Source organism: Euleptes europaea, chromosome 9 (genome assembly GCF_029931775.1).
Source record: "Euleptes europaea isolate rEulEur1 chromosome 9, rEulEur1.hap1, whole genome shotgun sequence".
NCBI lineage: Eukaryota > Metazoa > Chordata > Lepidosauria > Squamata > Sphaerodactylidae > Euleptes > Euleptes europaea.
In genome coordinates, this window is record NC_079320.1 from 21,422,284 (window position 1) to 21,447,311 (window position 25,028).

General features: G+C 41.0%; 1 protein-coding gene across 3 annotated transcripts in view; it reads left to right on the forward strand.

Moving 5' to 3' along the window:
* RAP1GDS1 (Rap1 GTPase-GDP dissociation stimulator 1) overlaps positions 1 to 25,028 on the forward strand; it is a 107,296-nt gene that overhangs the window by 53,036 nt on the left and 29,232 nt on the right. For 2 of the 3 annotated variants that reach the window (XM_056855540.1, XM_056855539.1), the window contains exons 3-5: positions 4,794 to 4,916; positions 7,312 to 7,437; positions 17,521 to 17,667. In XM_056855540.1, coding sequence (XP_056711518.1) covers positions 4,794 to 4,916; positions 7,312 to 7,437; positions 17,521 to 17,667 — 396 coding nt within the window. The remainder of the gene's footprint in view (positions 1 to 4,793; positions 4,917 to 7,311; positions 7,438 to 17,520; positions 17,668 to 25,028) is intronic. The other variant, XM_056855541.1, reaches the window with a different exon arrangement.

The window sequence follows — 25,028 nt, forward strand, 5'->3', positions numbered from 1 at the left end:
TGTTTGCGCACTGCTGAATCCAAGCAGTTATTTCAGCGATCCCTAATGCAGCTCTGTAAGGAAAGTCACTGATGTTACCCCCATATTGTAGATAGGAGACAGAGGCAAACATAGCTTTCTCAAGGCTATCCGATGAATATGAATCAAGATTAGCACCAGGAACCTCCTCTATCTGTGTTAACTACTGTGCTACACATGTTCTTACTTGCTGAGCTTGTCTCTGGGATGCGCCAAGTCCTGATAAACTGGATATAATTCTATGACCTTTTACATTGGTAAGAAGAGAACTAAGGGAATTATTCCTTCCCACCTCCTAGTAATTATTAATTATACTTCATGGTTCCTCTTTCTTCCTATTCCCTGCAGGTCTATAATCCGTGGAGCAGATGGTACAATACAGAAGGGTTTTTTTCTTTAAGGGGTGGGGGAGCTCTGTGTCCTTTACCATTTGTTTTTCCCATGTTTTTTGTATCTAGTTTTTTGTATCCAGCACTGGGAGCAGTAAATTTTACCAACATATTTAAATCTTTTTTAAAAAATCAGCTTCATATGTTTCTAGCCCCGGGTGGTATAACCTTGATCTGTGTTTCAAGACTGCAAGTGTAAAATAAAAGAACACATCTTTAATATTTGATGGTTTAATAGACTATTGAACTGCTACAGGACATTGCCTCTGTATCTCAGCTGGGATGGTCATGTCTACCCTCTTTCCCCTTCTTAAAATGTCCATTCCCTCCAGTTGGTTCTCGACTTTTAAAGAGAGGGTTTCTGTTGCATCTGGTTCTGCAACAAGATGGCCGGAGAGCAGACTTCTCCACTGGCCCCTTCTAGCTTCAGCCTGTGCCACAGCATTTAAATTGTCCTTTTAAACAAAAACTTGAAAAAGAATGCAAAAAAAAAAAAAGCCCTTTGGCCAATTATGTTTAGGTTAATGAATAAATCATCTTTTATCACTTAAGGAGTTGCCCCAAGGATTTCAAACTCCAGCTAAAGAGTCTTTATTCTTTGCATGGGTTGACCTATTTGCTTCTTTAAAAAAAAAAAAAAAACCTTAAAACTGCTGAACTGTAGCAAGTGGAGAGACTTTCCCCGAGGGCATGAATCAGTGCCACAAGGCTATCTGCTGTTTTGCCGGTTCCCACATAGATATATTTGTTTTAGGCCCACACAGTAATTATTTATTTAAGCATATAAATGTGTTTCGTACATGTCTGCACATCATGAAGCTGTGATTGGTTGGATTCCTGTTTAATTATCCCAGAATAACTAATCATACAGATGCTCACATAATTGAAAAATTGCAAGCTTCAATGGATCCTTCCTCACCACTCAGTGATCAATGGGCTATATTGATTATAGTGGCAAATTGATGCTGATTCGTATGCTACTAAGTCCTCGTGTCCCCTACGGCTTTTCCACAGGTCCTTTTGACAGGTGTGCTCTCGGACATTTGTGCATGGAACTTAATTCCCTTTTGGTCACAGTTAGAGGGGGCTTGAGCCCCCCGCCACACCATGTTTACAACCTGGAATGGCTCCATGAAGCCATTATTTGCTTTGCCGAGGAGATTTCCATGCACTGAGAAGCTGCATGTAACTTTCCCCCACAAGGCAAACAGCAAATTTCACAAGGTTATTTCAGGCTGGAGAAATGGAAGTGTGGGGAGTCTTAACCCTCCTTTTTCATGCACCTTGTTTCTAACCAAATCAGGCCTGTGGGCACCAGGCAGTTGATTCAAGCAAAGGACTCTAAGAGCAAAGTTATTAACAAGACCTGTGATGGACACATGAAGGACACAAGGACTTTGTAACATGTAGCTTGGCCCTGAAAGTCTAAAGTGGGCCATGCATTTCTACACAGCCAGTGTATAATATTGGCCTAATGTATAATGTTGGCATTCACACAGCCAATGTATAATGTTTTTCCCATGCTCCATTATACAGGTTGAGTATCCCTTCCAGACTGCTTGTGCCCGGAAGTGGTCCGTATTTTGGGTCTTTCAGTATATTGGAATATTTTGGAATTTTTGCCTATACATAATGAGATGTCTTGGAGATGGGACCCAAATTCATTTATATTTTATATACAGTTTATATTCATAGCCTGAATGTAATTTTGAACAATATTTTAAATAATTTTGTATACATTGAACCATCAGAAAGCAAAGGTGTAACTCTCTCACCAGAATACCAATAACAGTAACAAACAAACAAACACTGGCAGGCTTTCGGACTCCAACTACAATGCAGCCTACACTGTATTTTTATTTATTTTAGGTGAGAGGAAACATTGAAAGCAGGCAGCCCGGATTTGCCCACTTGAAGGGTCCGGTTTTCGGATCAGTCCAGATATGGGATGTCCGGATAAGGCTCTACCTGTACCTGCTTTTTTCATGAATACTTGCCATGCTTCTGGTTTGCAGCTGTGTTCCAAACAAGAGTGAATTAAAGGTCCTGTGTAGGTTAGTTTGAGGTATCTTTTTAATATAAGAGCCACCCTGCTGGATCAGACCAGTGGTCTGTCTAGTCCAGCAGCCAGTTTCTTGCAGTGGCCAGTTAATCTAGAGAGCCAACAAACAGGGCATAGAGGTCAAGGTGTTGTTTCTTAGCACTGGTACCCAGGGGCAGGTAACTACAAAGGACAAGGCAGGAGGGGAAAGGGCAGAAGACCTGTTTTCTTTGCATGGCGTTTGACACAAAGGGGAGGATATCTGGCAATCCGTTTTCAACCCAAAGCCAATGCAAGCTTGCATCTTTGTGTTTTATTGCTTCTCGCTGATCTAATTGAAATAAATCAGAGATCTCTGCTGCACACAGAGCTAACCTCAGGCAGAGTTTAATTTATTTTCTTCACTTCTTGCAGGATACATTTTATTCCATTGATTAAATCTGCACATTTAGCAAGTCTGTCAAACCAAAGGTGATAAAAGCAAGTGTATACTGTGTACGATTCTCTGTAGGGCAGCTGCTGGGAATCACACTACTGTATCTTGCACACTAATTGTGGATTATGTTAATTGTAGATCATTAAAAATCGATGGAGACGATCCACTGGGAAATTCTTATCGGTTTACTTCACTGAAAAGGATGGGGTTTGCACGGCAGAGCTGGTTGCATGAAAAGGGCCTGGTAGATTGTTCTTAGTATCTTCAACTTAAAAGAAAAGAGTATAGTTCCTGTAAATCATCAAAATGTAAAGCATCCTCCCCCCCCCCCCCATATTCAGACCTTCTCTCAGCAGTGAGGCCTATAAATTTTCCCAATTGCTTGTAACTTTATAATAGTTTTAGGAAAAGGATATATTTCTATAATATTTTGGTGAGGTTGGTTGTTATTGAACTCATGAAGAGCCCATTAGTTTTCAAGTCTGTATTTTGGTCCCTAGCTGTGCTCTCTCCTCTGCCTGGGGGAAGGCACTTGACCAGGGAACAGTCTGACCTGTGCTGGAGAAGGAAGGCTGTGCTGGGGAATAGTAAGGTGGAGGGGGGAACCTGTGAGAAGATCTCCTGTAGCCCCCCCACACACACACACACCACATTTCATGCGTGCGGGTGCCAGGGGTACTTCCTCCAGTCCTAAGGAATCAAACCTTCCATGACTGTTAAAGCTTCAAAAGGGTAGCATCTTGTAATGGGTATGCATATTAAATTAGGGCCAGAGGAGATGCAAATCAGTTTTCATCAGCCCCAATTCTGCTACTTAGCACCAGGAGTAAAAGGTGTGTGGGTGCGAGGGGTACTTCCTCTAGTCCTAAGGAATCCTATCTTCCCTTGTCTTGTGATGTACTGCTGCGGTTCTGGACTAGTTGAACGTGCGTCCTGCTTACTTAGCCTCAGTGTCAGCAGTTGGGGGCAAATGTGATACAGCCCTAGACTTCTGGGGATATCCTCCTCCCATGATTCTTGTTTAGTTTCTAAGCGGTTCGAGCTCTGAATCTCATAGCGCCATGCATGAACACTGCCTTTGAAAAGAGTGATAATTATAATGATGTCTTGTGACTTTCTTTAGAAAGTTCTGTTAACATTCAGCATCTCTTTTAAGGCCGAACTATTGAACGTGTGCAATGTCTTGTATTAAAAAATGGACACAACAACAGATCAACCCCACAGTGGTTAAAGCCATTGTATTTATTGGGTTTATTATACGCCCCCACCTATAACCTCAGATTTCTGGCACCTTTCCAGAGGCTATTGGATTTGGATATGGGCAGTTTAAATCCTTGCTCAGTACAAATATTGGTCTTGGGAATTTTGTTATCTCTGCCTTTAACCTACCTCGCAAGGGTGTTGTGACAACAATGCATGTCTCTGAGCAACTTGAAGGAAGTGTAATTTATAATTAGTATAACAAATAATAAAGAGAAACATGAGTTCTGTCGCACATTTAACGAGTCTGAGTTTGATTAGGGCTTTCTCTCCTGATTCTCGCTTTCTGAATGCAAAAGAGCAATAATCATATCCATTTCCCTTCTTTTTTCCTGATGCATCATTGGCCTTATTAAGTAACATCCCCTTACTAGAATATCAGTGTCTGGTTATTAATATTGCAAGGGATCCTTCTTTGGTTTTGGTGCCAGGGTTGCCAGCTCTGGGTTGGGAAATAGATGGAGATTTTGGGTGGTGGAGCCTGATGAGGGTGGGGTTTGGGAAGGAGGGGCTTCAATCTCCAGCCATCACCTGGAGGTTGGCGACTCTAACAGTTCCAGATCCAAGATTTCATTTCAGCGACTTTCAACAGCCTCCTTTTCACTCCCTTCTTTTACAACATTCTGTTTGTACATATTTGTCTTTTCAGATACAGAGACAAGTGAAAAAATCCAGAAAAGTGGGATCCTTCAGGTGTTTGCAAGTCTGTTGACCCCGCAGTCTTCCTGCACTGCAAAAGTAGCTAACGTCATAGCAGAAGTAGCCAAAAATGGTGAGGTTTTCCACAAGGCCTTTTCTGCTGGAACATCTTCAGTTTTGCAGCTCACTTGTCAGTATGTTTTACTTCATTTATGTTTTCATTTTGTAGAATAGATGTTTTTGCCATCTCTCTCCCTTTCTGTCTCCCTACCTCTCTCCTTTTTTTTTTTTTTTGTTCAGCTTTGATAATAGATTAGTTCTTAGTCATCCATTTGCTAGATATATCAAAGCAGTGCTGCGTTGCAATCCTTTTTATACTGTCAACTGTTATGGGAAATCCATTGTGTATTTTTATTCAGCAAAAAATATAAAGAGTTTCATTGTTGTAATTGTTGGTACAATGGCAGCATTTGTGGGTTACATATTAACTCAGCAACACTAACATTGTGGTTATCTTCTATCCCGTGTTATAAATTGGTCTGTTTATCAGTAGGGTTCCCAGCTGATGGCCAGTGGGCAGAAGGAGGAAGGGGAGAGTGCTCTCGCGCCCGCACGTGTTCCTGGCGCAGTATGGTCACTTCCAGGTGTACCCCGGAAATGGTGGCATGGCGCGGGACTCTCTAGCCATTTCCTCTGAAAACTCTATGAAATACATAGAGTTTTTGGAGGAATTGGCTAGAGCGTCCCCGTGAGATGCTGGCACTTCCAGGGTAAACCCAGAAGTGACCGTGTCCCGCCAGAAGCGCATTGCCAAATCGCTCCTCGCAGCCCAGCAGAAAAACCTCCCGCCGGTAAGCAGAGGGGACCTGGCAACCCTATTTATCAGAAAGCCCCTTTCAGACACTATGCTGGGTAAACAGCATTTGCTGTTTCGTCAAATTTTAGATTGAAAAAATATATTGCTCAGAGCTGTTCAGAAACGTGAGCCTATAGTGTAAAGAAAAAGATTGTTTTGTTTATTTAGAGAATATTTGCCAACTGCCATCCCACACAAAGGTCCTCATAGTAATGTATCTCTTTCTCCTCCCCTTTTCCATGGTAAGGAAACCATGAACAGCTAGTTCCGAAGACTTACTAGGTCATAGGGGAAATAAGTAGACAGGTATGTGTTTAAAAATAGATAATTAAGTCCATGATTGAGCCGGGGGACCCAAGCATCTCGGACAGCCCATTCCTAAAGGGGGGGTAGATCAGCAGTGGCAGGGAGTGGTGGAGCTGCGCCACGGCCTCTGAGGCTTCTCAGCCGCTATGGAGGGGAAAAAAGTCTTTAAAAAAATAAAATAAGGGGAAATGGGGGGAAATCCCCAATTGAAAAAGCTGCCGCTCAAGAGGGTGTTTCTGGGAACACCTCCCCCACCCCGGTGTGGCTGTTCTCTTCCGGGATTTAGTTCCTGGATTGGCTGCGGGGGCTGGTGGAGCTCCATCACTCCCGGACACTGGCATGTTTGCCACCGCACCGATGTGTTTGCTTTACCACATGATAAAGTGGCACCTACACCAGCACAGGGTCATGCTGGCTCCTATGGAGATTCAGCCCCCCCCCCTCAGGATTGCAGCCTAAGTCCAACATTCAGAATTTTTGGAGGTAGTGGGGATTACTTTCATCTCATCCCAAGACTTCCACAGAGGTTTTTAGAGCACAGTCTACTGTGTAGTGGTTAAAGTGTCAGACTAGGATCTAGAAGAGCCAGGTTCGATTTCCCACTCTGCCATGGAAGCTCACTTGGTGACCTTTTGATAAATGCATTCTCTGCCTGTCAGTGCAATCCTAAGGAGAGCCACTCCAGTATAAGCCCATTCATTTCAATGGGCTTAGACTGGGGTAACTCTGCAGAGGATTGCACTGTAGCCTACCTCACAGGGTTGTTGTGAATATCAAATGGAGAAAGGAAGAATTGTGTACTTGGGGAGATGAGTGGGGTATAAATTAAGTAAATAATTTTTCTTTAAGCAGTAGCTTTGAAATTTTGTTTTATAGTTAACAGTTAAGTTGAGATCCTCTGTCGAAACTGAGATGTTTTCTTTAGATGCAGGAATGCAGTCATCTTAAATTAGATTTTAATTGAGTTGTTTGGATGCTGCTTAATGTATGAGGGTGACAGAGCAATCATTGCCAATGTTCCAATCTTCCCTTCCTGTATTTAGTACTTCCAAATGTTTAATTGTGAGATCTTAAAATAAAGGTTGGTTAAAATAACCCTACCAAAAGAATCCATAGCGAGCAATCGATAGATAGCTAGAAGTTTGAATGTGCACATAATTCTTAAGACAATATTTTTTTTGTTATTAGAACTAGAGTGTTTTTTTTCTAGGCAGAAATTGGTTCTCATGCAGGGAGGTAGTTGCAGTGCTTCTGGTGAATGTATATTTGGGAAAAGAAAACTATTTGCTGAAGGAGAAATGGTTCAGTTACCAAGAAGCAATCAATCCCCCAGCTAGTAACCTTTAACTAAACTTTTATCTTATAGAATTTATGCGGAATACATGTGTGGAAGCTGGCTTGATCCCACCTCTGGTACAGCTCTTAAATTGCAAAGATCAGGAAGTGCTTCTTCAAACAGGACGTGCCTTGGGCAACATATGCTACGACAGCCGTAAGTATTCAAACATCAAAGCTGGGTGTTTTTTATAAGCCTGTTTCTTGTTGTTCATTTTTTCCTTCTTGTTTTGTTATCCTTAGTGCTGATTTTTGTAAGACATCTGTGGGTGCTGTCACAATTAAGTCCAACTTGAATGACAGGCTGTCAGAAGTCCCAGTTTTCTTTTAATGTAAGCCAAATCTTTGGCAAATGTAATGGGGTTTTGTGGACAGGAAGACAAATGTTTTGGGTTGTGGTGGCTTGTTTTTTAAAAAACAAACAAACCTGAGGCTTGTCTGAATTCGTTTCTGTGGATAACAATGATGGGATTAACAGGAATCTGCAGCTTTCCTCCGACAGAGGTAATGAGGCTGGGTGGAATGTGCTCACATACGATTTCTCACTGATTGCTATATTTGGCATCACAAATAAGTTGGTCTCCTGGAATTATGCACTGCACGTCCTTGCCGAAATGTGGGTCTGTTGTTTCTGTTGTGAAGAAATGCTGCCATGCACAGAGTTATGCTAGTTGGAAAGCATGAGCCTGAGAGATCCATAGATCTGTGGTACAACAGTTTGGTGCTTTATCAATTATCTCAAGCTGTTCTCGATATCTTCTTGTTCTCAACAGAACAATTGTACATAGGGCCACCCATCTAGAGTTCCCATGCAACTGGAATCTTTATGAACACAACAGATTTTTTCTTCTTAGGTGGTGATGGTCAGATTCCATGACTCTTCAGCTAAGCCTTGCATTTTTGGAAGGAGTCTTCATAGTAGAATAGTATACCCAATGCAGTATTCAGATTTATTATGAACTGTAGATGTTTTATTTGTACAACTGATTTTAGGAGTCACATTTTGTGACCAAGCCCTGCCATTTCTAAGTCTTAACTATTTTGGCTGTTGGCCAGAATGTTAACTCCGTCTTAAGAGGTACATCTTCCCCATTGGGGGGTGGGGAGAGAGAGAGAGAGAGAGAGAGAGAGAGATTTATTATTACGGCATTAGCCAGAAAAGATACAAACCTTATCAATAAAACACTTCCCCATGTAAAAATAGGGATATATTTTTCCTCTCAATATGTATTTCAGTGTCTAGGAGAATGTTGGTGTCTGCAATAGGCAGTTGCAATAAAACAAAAATAAGAAACTTTTGCTGGTTCACAATTCTCTTCATAATAATTATGATTTCCACAGCCATACTTAAGCTGTTATTGTTCTGTTGCTATTTGATTAAGCATTATCAAGGTATGTTATCCAAAGAAGGGAAGGGTTTTTTTCTGTATGTTGGTTTCAGTGGGTAAAGATTATTAGAATGGCTTATGTTTCCTTACTTAACAATGAAGTTCTTCTTGAGATAATCTTCATGCAGGTTGTGCAGAGTTTTGTTTTATTTTTGAAATAGTTTCTTTTCTTGTTCATTAGTTTTGTATTCCTTATTGGAGATGGGTTTTTCCCCACCTTGCTTAGGTGCTGCCATAGAGGGTTACCGCATTATGTATTCCCAGTTAAGAGTTTGAAACTGTTATAAAAAATACTGCTCGCACTTTGTTTGGCCCCTTTAGCTGTGAAGACGTCTTCCAACCATTTTTTAGCCGTGGCATCCAAAAACCCTTTTAAAGCGTTGTTTTTTATAACATTTTCAAACTTAATACATCGCTGGGAATACATAATGCAGTAACCCCCATAGTATGAGTACAACCATTGTACAACCATTTCAAAGTGCAACCTTGACATGTCATCAATAATAAATTTTATTTTAGGACAAACTTTGGCTGTTACCGCACTAGGTATTCCCAGCGATGTATTAAGAGTTTGAAAATGTTATAAAAAATACTGTTCGCACTTTCCGTGTATTCCCACCGATGTATTAAGAGTTTGAAACTGTTATAAAAAATACTGTTCGCACTTTCTTTGGCCCCTTTAGCTGTGAAGACGTCTTCCAACCATTTTTTAGCCATGACATCCAAAAGCCCTTTTAAAGCAATGTTTTCTTTAACATTTCCAAACTCTTGATACATCGCTGGGAATACCTAGTGCAGTAACAGCCTTTGGATATAGGACTTTAGTATTACCATTACTTGGTTTACTTTTGAAGACTGGCATGGACACTCTTATGTTATTCATGTGAGAATCTAGTTGAAAAAATGTGGTTGTCCCTGCATTTGAACTTTATTGTGTGGGGAAAAGTTGAAGCTGATAACTAGGAAGGAGAAATCGAATGGTGGGGACCAGGAGACTAGAAAACTCCCAGTAGAATCCATGGGGGAATAGGGTGGTACAAGAAGGAATTGACATCACCCTCAGCATAAATTCTAGGTGCTTGGATGTTACCTACATAAGCAAAGCACCTTTGGTCAATGTGGGATCGTGTTCAGACAAATCAGAGTGGTATTCTAGGATGAACTGATTACTCTGTTCTGGAATCATTGCCTTGAAAGTGAAACCCGACACCCAGAATAATATGTAAAGCTTCAGAGAAGCTTAGCCTTTGTTTAGTGTGGTATCCTTCTATCTATTTGGGTGTTAAGGAGGTCTTGAAAGCCAGAGTGGTGTCATGGTTAGTTTATTGTTTACAATCGGGAAGTCCCAGGCTCAAATCCCCACTTTGCTATGCAACTTGCTGGGTGACTTTGGGCCATAATCTGATTCCATGCAAGGCAGCTTCTCGTATCCTGTAGGTTAAAAGGTGTGTTTGGGCTTTGCTCATGGATGGCCTTGTAGATCTGAAGTGTATAACATGTTTCCAGTGTCTCTTAAACTGTAGCTTTTAATTGCAGAGCCCCTAATAAGTATGCAGTGTTTTGGATCAACATCATTTTATTTTCTGGTCAACGGGAATCTTTTTTTCCAGAGGATATTGAATTCTTCTTTTGAATGTTCACTGGCCGGTGCATATCACTCAGTCAGGTGGCAGACTATGCTAAGAAGCGTCACTGAGGTACCCATTGACTGTGTGTTCTCGTGACCCATCATTAATAAATTTTGGCCTCTCCTGTTCACTGAAGCCTGCCCCTCTGCCTAGTTCTGCACCTTTAGATCCTTTTTTTGCTGTCAAGTTGCAGCCGACTTATGGCAACCCCACAGGGTTTTCAAGGCAACAGATGATCAGTGGTGGTTTGCCATTGCCTGCCTCTACGTAGCAATCCTAGACTTGCTTGCTGGTCTCCTGTCCAAGTACTAACCAGGCCCAGCCCTGCTTAACTTCTGGTTAACTTCCAAGATCTGACAAGATGGGGCTAGCCTGGGCCTTAGTGATGATTAAAAGGGTTTCTTCCCACTCTGCCTTTCAGAAAAGCATTCAGATTCAGCAGTAGTCATTTATGCCTTTAACTCACAGATGTGCTCTACAAAGGCAGTCCCTGAAGACTATTTAAAGAGTGCTGAGGAAATCAACAACTTGCCTCTTACTATAGCGTCACCCGATGAAAGCCACATTATACCAGTTCTCTCTGGCCTGTGCACATGACAAGCCATGAATCTAAATTTGTCAGAGAGAGAATAAATTATTCTACTTGAAACTTACTCATAAAGCTGCAGTTAAAGTTTCTTAATACAATCATGATTTAGCTTTGAGATTCTAATTAACAGTTTGATTATCTTTGGAGAAAAGCATGACTAATGTTTTTCAGTGAATGGAGGACCACAGAGGCAGCCTTAGCTGCGGCAATTCATTAAATGTTTGCCTTCGTTACTGTAAATTAGTAAAAATTATAATGAGCCCGTTTAATTAAAAATGAGCAAGTGAAATGTACCAAAAAGACCACTGATGAACTTCCCTTGGGCTCAGTTTATGCCTTGTTTTAATGTTATCTTGTTACAACTTTAAATGTCACACATAGGTATGTGGGGGAAAGCATTGGTTTATTATGAAACAGTCTAACAGGAATTGGATGCTTTTGATGTATCATCTCCTTTATCCTTATATTTTAACACCCCAGAAATGTTAAGATACAATATACAGTCGGATTTACTTTTTTCATTTTTTAAATGTGCAGTCTTTTGACAATAGTTGTATTATAAGCATGTATGAAGTACTGCCTTCACAAATTAGATATAGAGAATGTGTTAAAATGGCATATAATACTCTTCCATAATGCATATAATACTCTTCTATAATGCAAATCAGCTGAATTCTCTAGTGAGAGGCTCTGACTTTATATTCATATACACTTTGGGCAGCTATGAAACTTTTTAAAAAGTTTTTTTTTTTTTAAGTTGGGAATTAATACTGCTCATTTTGAATAAAAGCCTCTCTTGTAGAGAGGCACCAATGAAAATAACTAACGTCAAAAGAACAGCCAAATAATTATTAGAGGGAATTCAGCTATCGCTGAACTTAGCTTGAAATACGGCTTTTAACGTCACTGCTTAGATCCATGATCTATATTATCAAATCTATTTTGTCCACTTCAGGGCACAGATAGCCAGAAAGAGAGAGACTGCTGCAGTAAATATCCAAAGTTCTTGTCACTTACTGTATGTAAAAGAGGACGGATAAATATTTTGCAGACTAGTACACAGAATTATAAGATTAACAGAAAAGTTATTAATGAAGATCACATTACCAGTGAAAATGAGTTTTATGGTACCTGAATGGACTTTAATTCTGTTAACCTCTTGGTAGAAGAAGAATTAAATTTAGGAAGCAGCATGAATATGTGGTTCTTTTTATTCATAAGTAATATATCACCTTATTCCTGAAGTCGTTGCCAGCACCTGGGCTGTTTCCACTGCTTCCCAGAACGCTTCTGTCCACCACATTGACAACTACTACTTTGTTACAGCAGGGAAGAGAACTTTGGAATATCCTTACATTGCTCGACTTTATTACAGCTGCCATGACTATAGCATTTTTATTACACAAAGTACTGCATTATTATTATAAACTAATCTTGAGGGGAGAAAATGGGATCTTGTACATGACATATCTATAAAATCTGTATAAATAAGGGTACAGAACAGCGCCCACTGGAGTGGATCTTACCCAGAGCCAGCGTGGAGTAGTGGTTAAGAGCGATGGTTTGGAGTAGTGGACTCTAATCTGGAGAACCGGGTTTGATTCCCCACTACTCATGAGTGGCGGACGCTAATCTGGTGAACCGGGTTGGTTTCCCCACGTCTACACATGAAGCCAGCTGGGTGACCTTGGGCTAGTCACAGTTCTCTTAGAGCTCTCTCAGCCCCACCTACCTCACAGGGTGTCTGTTGTGGGGAGGGGAAGGGAAGGTGATTGTAAGCCAGTTTGATTCTTCCTTAAGTGGTAGAGAAAGTCAACATATAAAAAAACCCAAACAACAACTTATCCTACCACTTCACAGATCAAAGTTTATTTATTTGTTTATTTACTAAAATATACTGCACCTTTCCTTTGGGCTCAAGCTTCAAGCCTTCCTCAAATCTAAGGAGATTTCATCCAAGTTAAATGGCTGTTCCATTTAATGTTTGTTTCTGTGATATGACAGAACCAACTTGTATAGCAAAGTAGATAAATATCAGTGCCAGCATACCTTGGAGATATTGCAGGTTTGATTCCAGACCACCGCAATAAAGCGCGTCACACGAATGTTTTTGTTTTCCAGTGCATATAAAAGTTATGTTTATACTGTAGTTTATTAAATGTGCAATAGGATTATGTCTTAAAAAATGTACTGTAATAATAATGAAATATTACGAGAATTATCAAAATGTGACACAGAGACACAACATGAGCACATGCTGTTGGAAGAATGGCGCCAATAGACTTGTTTGAAAATGCAATATCTGTGAAGCGCAGTAAAGCGAGGCACAATGAAACGAGGCATGCCTCTATAAAGTGTAGTCGCTGGAACAGGATCAGGGAGGCCTGGGTTTAAATCCCGACACTATCTGTGAAATGCACGAGGTGACCTTTAGCTAGCCTCATTCTCTCAGGGTCATGTACTTCCTTGCAAGATTATTGTAAGGATATAATGGGAAAGGAAAAACAGGTCTGCTACATTGAGCTACACCAACAACAAAGGGGGGAAACTTTGGGGACGGAGCCTTCTGTAGATGGGTTTTGAGAAGGGAAGCGACCTCTGCAGGGTATAATGCTATAGAGTCCACCCTTCAAAGCAGCCATTTTCTTCATGGGAACTGATCTCTGTCACCCAGAGATCAGTTGTAATTCCGAGTGCTATCCAGCCCACGTTGTGGTTGTCTGGCAACAGCCACTAAGGGAATGCATTGCTTAAAGATACAGGTGCTCCTTTTATCATTTTCAGATTTTTTTAAACTCCCCAATGTATTTTTTTATATATTTCAGATTTTTCTGCAAACCTTGGAGGCCTTTTCAGGTTTGTAGAGAACTCGCCCCTTCACAGCTCTAGTCACTGGATTTAGGTATCCAAAGACTTCGCTATTATTATACAAAAGATAGAGAATTATATTCATACAGAGTACATTTCTTCAAAGAACTCTTTAAAGAGTAAAATGTACGTATACAGAATGTACACAGAATTCTTGAGATATATAGAATGCTAGAAGTTTTTTTTTTAAAAAATATTTTGGTAGCTTTAAAGAGGGATTTCTTTGTTCTATTATTATCCTCCAACATCAAATGGCTCTCCTGCTGAAATATAATTTAAATGTCATCTCCCAGTGTGACTTTTAAAAATCCTAACTGCCAACTCAAAATAATGGAATAATGAGCTCCTCTCTTTAATTTCAGCTTTGTAAAAATGGTGTACACGTTTATTTGTTTCAACTATGTTTGTTCAACTACTTGGCTGGCTCCATACGGGGGTAGGGAAAGCTGCTCCCACAGCGCAAGTAGATTATAACAAGGCTTTTGACAATTTTACAGATTGTACATAATCTAGAGGACATCACACTTTGCTGAATAGTGGTCAAAATCCCCCCCACTGGAACCCTAAAATTCCCCCCGGGGGGGAATTCCCCTCTTGTTGAGAACCCCTGACTTAAGAAGAATTAGCATCGAAGACCAATGTATAAGGGGGCAGAATGGCTAGCTAGGGGTCTTAGGATCCACCAACAATCCCTGATCATTTGGCCTCTTCTTCAGAAATGGTTATGCAATAAATAGTTCCTAACCAAACTGAAGATTTATCTTAGATATCCTGTACTATAAAGTTGTACCTGGCCTAAATACTTCTACTCAGAGGTTGTTTTTGTTTTTCTTTACATACAGCCTAAGGGACTTACAAATGTTTGGCAATTCCTAGGTCATGAAAACTTCAGAATTATTAATAAATGGAAACTTGTTGAAGTATATACAAATGCTTGTGCATAAGAGAAAATGGCTATTCCCTTATATACAATGTCATCTTTCCTGTCTGTGTATGGTGGCATTGATTCACGTGGATTTAAAAGAATGAAATCATTAAACAAAATCTTTCCTCTGTTTGTATATATTTGTGTTAATAAGTCCTCTCCTGTGAGTTGTAGTGATACAAAATGAAGCGGTAATGAGGATATGTTTACTAGGTTTACAGGAGGCTAGCAATGGGGGAAAAAAAGCCCACTGCTTTAAAAAATATTCCCCAAGCTCCTAGGGAAACTGGAAATACTTTGTGCGTGGGAGTTCAATTTGCTGTTGTACTTGACAAGGCAACAGTTGAGTAGAGAAAACAGCATACCCTGAACCAGGTTTGACTGGGATTTGGTGGGTGTGTTTGCACAAAACTCTGGTACTTCAAAATCCTAAAGAGAAGGGTAGGGGGGCTCTGATTACCATTGTGTGGCATTCTCAACCTGCAGTATGCCTCATCGGCTTCGAGAGAGACAGTGAGATGTTACTGTTCCAAGCATGAAGCTTACAAATCAAAATATCGCACAATTTCTCATTCCTTCCCCTATTTTTCGATTTGTTTGATTTAATTCGTTCTTTCCGTTTTTAACTATAGTTTCTTTTACACATATAAGGAGTATGGATTCATGCGCAAGAAATGTATTAGAAGATGTCTGGTGTTATTTGTTTAACCTGGAGGAAAACCTGCAATTCAGTGAAGGATGTTGGCAGATCTGTACCTACAGTTGCCAACTCTGGGTAGTTAAATTCCTGGAGATCTGTGGGTGGAGCCTGGGGAGGGTGGGGTATGGGGAGGGGAGGGGAGGGACCTCCGAGCCAAAATGCTACCCTCCATAGCAGCCAAAGGAACTGATCTCTGCAGATTTGCCAGGTCCTCCCTATCAACTGGCAGGGGCCAGGGGAGTTACTGGCAGCAGGGGAAGGCCTAGGCCTACCGTTAGAGATTTTGCCCAAATACCAGAGTGTCACAAATCAGTGGCAATGCAATATCACTTCCAGTGTGCATCATCAGTCACAATGGAAAAGGCCCGGACCCTGGTCAATGCCAGGCAGGCCACCCTAAGTGGTGAGATAGCCAACAGATGGCCGCCTGGTGACTGTAGTTGGCACTCAGGTCTTACTAACAGTCTCTGTTTTTCTGTGGTCTCAACTTCGCCCACAGCACTTGCTTCTTCTGTTTTTAAAGTAGCACGAGAGTATCTGGCATGGAACATCATTACTGATTCCTCCTTCTCTTCTCCCCTGCACTAGTGCATTGTTAATTACATTCGTAGATACAGTTTGATGTGAAGAATTTGTCACACAGAAAAGGTCTGATATTTTCATATTTCCTGTGTATGAGTAGATGTGATACAGAAAGAACATTGCCTTTCCTTCTAGGAAATGGAAAGAAGAAAATAATCTCTCAACAGTTTCAAAACCCTTTTTTCACATTTAGGTTGTGAGGAGTGCAGAAACAATGAGGAGCGATCTACTGAAACCTTGTGAACAGTGTTTTAACACTGCAGACTAAAGACTCATACCAGAACTAGATAAAGAGATTTATGATCAGTTGTCAGAGATGCTGTGTTCCAAAATATTTGATCTCATCTTTCAGGAGGCTGAGGAGAAAGACGAGTCTTTAACTGCTCCAAGTTGGCAAGAATTCTATCTCTTTTATAGTTGCCATGTTGGCTGGTAAAATGTTCTGTCAAACAATTTTTTTTTAAACTCAGCTATGTTTAAGATTTGGTTGGTTGTGTAACCTGGAGCAGTTCATCTTGCAAGAGCTTCGACAGAGCACCTGATCTCTGTTTATGGCATGCTGTAGTCTTGTTTGCATAGGCTGGTAGATGTGGGCCTGCTTTTTTGGGTGTTCAGGGAGATAGATTTGACATAAGCCTGGAAACAATATGAAGCAATGCTTGGATCCACCAGAGGTATCTGCAGATAGGAGGGGTATGCATCCATAGTGAGATTTCCCTCTTCCCATTGCAGGCCAGACTATCTCCCCAGTATTTCTCCTGAGGGAAAGGGGATCACAGGACGGGTATGAGAGGGAATTAGAGGATTGCAGTTGGAGGGGGAAATTGGAAAAATGTCTGCCTTCCATCTGCAGAAATCCTCCATGGGATGGAAGTTTTTTCATAACTGGCACTTTCACACATGCTGATTAATGCACTTTCAATCCACTTTCAGTGTACTCTGCAACTGGATTTTACTGTTTGAAATGGCAAAATTCACTTGCAAACAATCACTAAAGTGCATTGAAAGTACATTATTCAGCATGTGTGAGACCACCTTCAGTCTTTCTATTTGGGTTTGGAATGCCTATCCCCAAAGAATTCTGTTCCTGCCTTTGGCCGTTGACTTAATTCAGCTATCACTCCCAAGCATGGATAAGCAGTTTTGGACATGGTACTATATGATCATCTCTGTTGACAAATCACAGTTTGCAATCAGCTAGCAAAGCAGTGTCAGAAAATTACGGGGGGGGGAGAAGGGGGTTGCTGTTGTTTGTGCTGCCTGTGTTTGGTCAGGACCATTGCTTCTCCTCAGAAGTGCCAAATGGAGGGAGAGCCATAAACTGGCAGCATGAGGAAAGGATTGGTTGGATCCCGTGGTGGAAATGGGCCATGGGACTCCTCCCTAGTCCTTTCAGCAAGTATTCCTCTAAATACACTTCTCCGCTCCATGCCATGATTACAGCAGCAATAATTATTCAGTAACATCTTTCTTTTTTATGACTGTTGTTATATTTTGGAACACTAAAGTGCCTCTTTAAAAAAAATTATTTTATTTTTAACTTGACTCTTTGTTTTACAGATGAGGGCAGAAGCGCAGTTGACCATGCAGGTGGGGCACAGATTGTAATAGACCATTTAAAGTCACTGTGCAGTAAAACAGATCCAGCCAGTGAGAAGCTCTTGACTGTCTTTTGTGGCATGCTGATGAACTATAGCAATGAGAATGGTAAACAAAAAATGCTAAACAAACCCTTTGTTTTAAATATTAAGTTTTTTAAAAAATCATAGTGTATATTGTTACAATAAGTCAACAATTAATCAAAAGATTTTCCAGTTCTGTATACAGGTAAAATAGAGTGTTAAATATCAACAGGCTTCATTATGTGCATGTGTCCCCATTTGAATCCCCATGTGCACGGGAGGGCCCAGAAGCCTAGGATGTCTGTTTCATCAGTGGGGGTAACACAAAAGAACAAGCATGTAGTTTTGCCCCCTCCACTGAAATGAAATGGGGCATCCTTCACAAGCAGAAGTCTGCACATGCAGTGGAGCTCCAAGACTAGAAGAAATTTCTGGGTTGGGGTCACCGTATAGCAAGTGTAGGCAATCTCAGGTATGTGTGCAGAAAAGTAGCACCCCAAGTGCTTTTGTTCAGCACACAGGGCTGGCTCTCTGCCCAAGGGACTGAGGTAAGGCCCTGAGGTTCCAGCTGTGCCACTGGAGCTAAAACACATACAGTTCTTGTCTTTCTGTGCCTGCCCTTTGTTTGCAAGGGCACTGGCATCTTCACAGGTAGGCACTGTGAGTCTCTTGTCACTTTGGCCAAAAGGGTTTCCTGTGCCCTACTGTACAAGTTTCTTGCTAACTACACTGAATTATAACCAGTTGAGAGCCAGCATGGTGTAGTGGTTAAGAGTAGTGGTTTGGAGCATTGGACTCTTATCTGGAGAATGATTCCCCACTCCTCCACATGAGCAACGGAGGCTAATCTGGTGAACTGGGTTGGTTTCCTCACTCTTACACATGAAGCAAACTGGGTGACCTTGGGCCAGTCACAGCTCTCTTAGAGCCCTTCCAGCACCACCTACCTCACAGGATGTCTGTTGTGGGGAGGGGAAGGTGATTGTAAGCCAGTTTGATCCTTCCTTAAGTGGTAAAGAAAGTCGGCATATGAAAACCACCTCTTCTTCTTGCTAACTACACTGAATTATAACCAGTTTATCTACCCTAAAGTTCCATCATTTTTGTTTTCAAAATAACTTTGCCTTTAATCCTATGATTATTTAACCCTGTGACACTCACTCACGGTCTCTCTGACATCCTAGCTGTGGCTCTTCTGAGCTCTGTTTCTCAGTTTGATACCCGTCCCATGTTTCAGTGGGCAAGGCCCTTGCATGAAGGCCCTTGTGGTTTTCGAGTTGTTCCCATCTTCAAATAATTGCCCCCAGTGGAACAGGTAAGCTGGAAGCCAGGGATGCGAGTAAATATGATGGTTCTTTTGGTTGGAGGTAATTGCAAATATGACTGCCCATGAGACACAGAGTGGGTACCATTGATCTAACCAGTGGCTCACAAGAACTTTGAGCTCAGCTGATTGTGTGGTCATTTTCATGTTTAGGTGTTCCATCCAGATGTGAGCTTGGACCTGTTACAAGTGTGCATACAGCTGACACAACTTTCCCTATTTGATATGCTATGCTTAGGTGGATGTAGTTCCTTATGAATCAATGAAGCTACTGCAGTGTAAATGAGCAGCACTCCTTTATAAGTATTTTTTTTATAATTCTTAGAAAATAGGATGTACATCCTGGCCCTGGTTGCTAACACTGTTGTTTGTATATTGTTGCTAAATGTCTTTTAAATGGTTCTTCAAAACAATGTCTTCTCCTTATCCTGTTTCCAAAACTTTCTGAATCCTTACTTTTTGTATATGTGTTTTCAATCATCATATAAAGGTTACAGGGTGGCATTTCACAGAATTATAAATTAGGACCTGAAGTCATTTGCTCATTAGGACATATCTGTTCTTAGATAGAATCCTGCACTTTGTGGTTCTCTGAGAGGGCTAGATACTTTATCAGAATCTTCCACATGCTCACAAAACTACAATTCCCAGTGAACCTGTCGGGAAGATAATCATAAACCAATGTAAAACTGGTTTTAAATTGAAGTGTGATCTTAGTTTAACTCAGGAGCCCTCAAACCTTGTTAAGGCTGCAGGCAGTTTTGGAATCGTGAGAAAGGGTAGTAGATGTCGCCACAAAATGGCAGCCATTTGGGATATTTTCAGTGTTTTTGTTTCTCTAGAAGTATGGAGCATATACTATTTTAAATATACTTGAGCCTGTGTATTCAGAAGGTGTTGGGTTTTTCCAAGTTTACGGATGTTTATCCCGTTGAAGTAAACTGAATGGATGGCCTTAGTCACCATCTAGAAGCCTTTGTGTGATCAGAGAATCCAGTGGAAGTCAATAACATGGAATCCATAAGCCTGTGTCACCAGATTTTAATCGGTGGTGTGTGAAAGAGAAACAGAGAGATGAAGTGGCGGGGGGGACTCTGGATGTGGCAGATACTAGGACAGTGGAATAGGTTTGCCTGGTTAAGACTGGGGAAGGTAATAGATAATTTATTCCCCTACTGCTGCTTCTACTGCTGCTGCTGCAACTACTACTACTACTTCCTCAACTCTTTTCATATTTACTTTAATTTCTTGTAGTGAGGGCTCCTCTCCTCCCCTTACTTTCTGCTGGTGGTGCAACTGTTGTGGCAAAGTAGCTTCAAGCAAAAACACTCCCCTTCATGAAGACAAACAGAGCCAAGTTTAGGTGTCCATTATGCTTTGGCTGCAAGTGCTGCCCTGACTTTATGGAACATGGCTGGAGCTTGACTCCATCCTGTCCCCCAGCCAATCCCATCACCACTACTGCAACCGCTCCCTCCTCCTGTCGCCTTTGGAATATCTCAAACCCAGCTGGAGAAATCTATATTTCAATTAAGATTTATATGGGATAATGATGTGGGATAAGGAACAAAAAAGACAGTAGACGGGGTTAGATTCCACCTAATACCATTCATGGAATTTCGACTTCCCTTACTCCATAACAAAACTACACATTCAGAAATTCTACACAATAACTGTTACCTGGGATTACTGAATGCAGACTGAGAATTGTGTATTAGAATGCTTCTCTGTTGTTTTGTTAAGGTCCCTGCACATAAAACAAGCACATCAGTAAGAAGACTAGACTAGAACTTTTCTTCTGTACATGACAAGTGTTTATTAGACATCAGGGAGCATTTGAGCATGTAAACCCCACTTCATCCACTCCCAGGGTAGTGTAACATTTGATATGTATTCTGCAATTAAACCACGGATGCTGAGTCAATCTGCTAAATATATTTAGATTCACAAAGTGGTTTGATAGGTGAAAAGTTTGTCCTGCCTTTATATGTTAATTTGCAGTAGGTAAAGGTAGTCCCCTGTGCAAGCACCGGGTTATTCCTGACCCATGGGGTGACGTCACATCCCAACGTTTCCCAGGCAGACTTTGTTTATGGGGTGGTTTGCCAGTACCTTCCCCAGTCATCTTCCCTTTACCCCCAGCAAGCTGGGTACTCATTTCACCGACCTCGGAAGGGTGGAAGGCTGAGTCGACCTTGAGCTGGCTACCTGAAACCGACTTCCGTCGGGATCGAACTCAGGTCGTGAGCAGAGCTTTTGACTGCAGTACTGCAGCTTTCCACTCTGCGCCACAGGGCTCTTAAGTTGCAGTACCTTCTGCTAAATTAATGTGGCCTCATCTAAGCAGAACTCAATCAAGCAACCTTTATCAATACAGTCATACACCAGCACAAATCACAGCAAAGTTCAAAACACCGGGGACACACACACACACACACACACACACATGGCACACATATATAATTAATTAAAATTAACTCCCATACATAAATTAACTTGTAATTTAAGGGAAATACAAGTTAAGTAAAATAATATATAAGGTTATTAAAAATTATATAATATATAACTCAAAATTTAAACTGTCAGCGATTGATGAATTTTACAAACCACCACACAAAATTTCGTAGTACATGCTGTAACCCAGTGGTTTTTCATCAATAAGAAACATACAAGCATAAGCTGAGTCTGATTGACCAGGATGCCTACCGAGCAAGGGAAGAATAATCTTAGAGCGAACCTCTTGATATAAAGGGCAATGAAGTAAAGCATGTTTCATAATTTCAATCTCCCCTAAACCACAGGGACATAGTCTTCCTTTGGAAACTTTTTATATTGCCCATCCAAAACCACAGATCTAAGCAGAACTCATGGATGTAATGCTCAATTGTCTTATCAACTCATAACTGATGTTTCTTTCCTACTCTCTTTGCTGTAGGTAGTTCCAGGTTTTCAGTGAGTCATCAACATTATGCCAACATTAAAAGTGCAATTTGACATTGTTCACATGGTGACAGCCTTTGAAAAGTTGCATGAAAAAATAAGGATGGGGCGATGAATAAGCAGTGTTGTACCTTTTGAAGTAGATGGGATGGAAATACAGATCATCTAACGTGATTTTTTCCCCTTCATTCTTTTCAGTTCCTATATATTCATTTTCTATTACAGAGAAATTTTGTGCCTTAATATTAGGATATTCCAGGGTAGAGGCTGAAATCTTTTATTGTTGTTTGCTAGAGATTTTGAAACTTTTAGAGACAAAGGCAGTAATTTAGATCAGGGGTCCCCAATTCTGACACTGGGTGGTGGAAGCAACCACAAAATGGGTGCCACAGGAGGCGGAGCAGCACACACAGAGGAAGTCCAAGTGCTGGGGAGAAGAGGGGTAATTTACAAAATACCCTGGGAAAGAGGAGTGAGTGAGAGAGAAAACAGTACAGTAATGGCAGCTGTCACTGAAACAATGCTCTTTTAATCTGCCCAGCCGATTGGATCTCCAGTGGCCAAACAGAAGCCCTGCTGGCCAAGTGCCCCACTTGGCCCCATCCACTTTCTAAAAACACTTGGTGGGCACCAAGAACAGGGGGCACGACACCGGGGACCCTTGATTTAATTTTTTTAAAGCACAGCATACATTGAATGTTAGCATTCAACCAGATATCTAATTTGTGTGTGTGTGGGGGGGGGGATGTCTGTTTACTGTATGGCATCTGTCTAGCCCTGTACTAAGTTTCCTTTATCCATTCCACTACTGTTATGTTGGCGCCATCTTTAAGATGTAAACATTTCACTGAAACTGGTCTCCCCAACCCTGTCGCCATATTTGGTATGGTGTTGGAATATCTCTCCCAAATCCGGCTTTGCTTTGGGAGTCAGGTTGGTCCTGTTTCTTCTGCCTTCCAACTCTGGTACTCTCCTTAGAAGATTCCTGTCAATGGTGGGCAGGCCCTGGTGCATTGTTGTCCCATCACACCCCTCCCTCGTAGTGATAAATGACAGTTGTTCACTTATGAGAAAAAGGAAAAGCCAGATCCTAGCCTGAAACTCTAGCCTCTACTACACACTGTTTTGGTGAGGTGGCTGCTGTTAAACAACTGACCTCCAGCCGACAGAGAAAATGGCCACTTTGGCCATTGGACTCTATGGCATTGAAGTCCCTCCCCTCCCCAAACCCCACCCTCCTCAGGCTCCACCCCAAAAAACCTCCCACTGATGACAAAGAGGGACCAGGCAACCCTACCTCCCCCCCATGCCTTTTACTGACAGCAACCAAGGCTTCAACTGGCAAGACAGTTGCAGTTGCCTAGTAATGGCTACAGAGGACGTTTCTTTCTTATTTATGTAAATTTTATTTCATAACCATAAAAATACAAACATAAAATACATATCAACAAAACACAACAACACAATACAAACACAAAATCCTGAATTTACAAAAACAAGCTTTGACTGGGTGAACATATAAAATTTTGGTTCCCTCTTGTAATCTTCCCTGTAATATGCTATTTTAACTTTATAAGATTAAATATGCTGCTTTTTATTCAGTCTTTTAACTCTCATAATATACTTACTTTAGACTTACATAATAAAACTAGCCATTAATAAATCATTCTAATCATTTATAATCACTTATGAACTTGTTTATATTTACTACTATGATATACTTTCCCAGTATAGCATTATAACTAAGCATTTTTATTTCTATTTATGCATATTTTACGAGACATATGCATAATATAATTTCCAATTTTGGGGGGAAAGGGCATTTGTTTCTTAAAGCTGCTTTTCTTGCTTTTTGATAAAACAAATGTGTTTGTTTTGATGTTCTATGAGTTCTAACACATCCATATTGTTACCTATTCTGTGAAACCTTCTCTCTTCCTTTTTTCTCCCTGTCTCTAAAATGGTTCAATAGATTTGAAGTGATTTCTTAAGCTCCTTTGAATAAAACTGAAACAAGAGACGTCCATTATTTCTAGGAGAAAAGTAATGGAGTAGTCCAAGAAAACTGACTTTCTTTTTGTTATTAAGCTGGTCGCTCTTCCTAATCATCTTTGAATGCTTTTCTAAATAAACTAATTATAAGATAAGCTCCCAGATAAACAGCTGCTGAGCAGTTAAACAGTGTATAAATATTAAATGAAGTACTTACTCCATCCAAGAGGAAAATCTGCATTGCTGATGTCCTTGTATTTTACCTGTATATAAATTCTAAAGAGACTTCAGTTAGACTCTTCAAGTAATATAATTAAGACGTGAGACAATTTTGCCTTCAGAAATATAAAAGCTTGCAGAGCCAGTTCTCACCAGTTCTCTACCCTGGTTTTTGTAGATGCTGTGGCTTATATTTAAGTGCCAAACCACACATGATACTGGGGATATTTGACAGGATCCCCAGAGCCGTATTTTTAGCTGCAAATGGCAGCCTTTGGAGGGCAGAGTTTGTTTGTGAAGGACTGGGGTATAGAGTCCTGCTACTCTCAAGAACAGATGCTGCTACCATGAGATGACCTCCAAAGCAAACACACTTGGCCCAGTATCATTACACATTCACTTGAAGAGGAAAAAATAAAAATGCACAAAGTGCTTAAAAATTGTTCCCTAACACTGTGTCAGTTCCAAAGGGTGCTGTTCAAAATGGCATTTCTGCTGGAGGGGAAGGTTACTTTGGGCTGATTTCCCCCCTCCTATATGGTCCTGCAATTTGCAAGATCTGAGCAAGGCTGTCAAAGATAGGACATTTTGGAGGACTTTCATTCATAGGGTCGCCATGAGTCGGAAGCGACTTGACGGCACTTAACACACACACACATATGGTCCTGCCACCCTGACTTGGATAGTCCAAGCTAGCCTGATCTCGTCAGATCTCAGAATCTAAGCAGTCAGCCCTGGTTAGTACTTGGATGGAAGACCAAGTCTAGGGTTGGTACGCAGAGACAGGCAATGCCAAACATCCTCTGAATGTCTCTTGCCTTAAAAACCCTATGGCACTGCCATAAATTGGCTACAACTTGACAGCTCCCCCCCCCCAATTGCCTCCTGTTCTATCCCTAAGGATTCCTTCACCCTAAAGAAGATAATTTTGGGAGGCTCCAGTGGTTGCATCAGTAGTGGGGAGGCAGGGA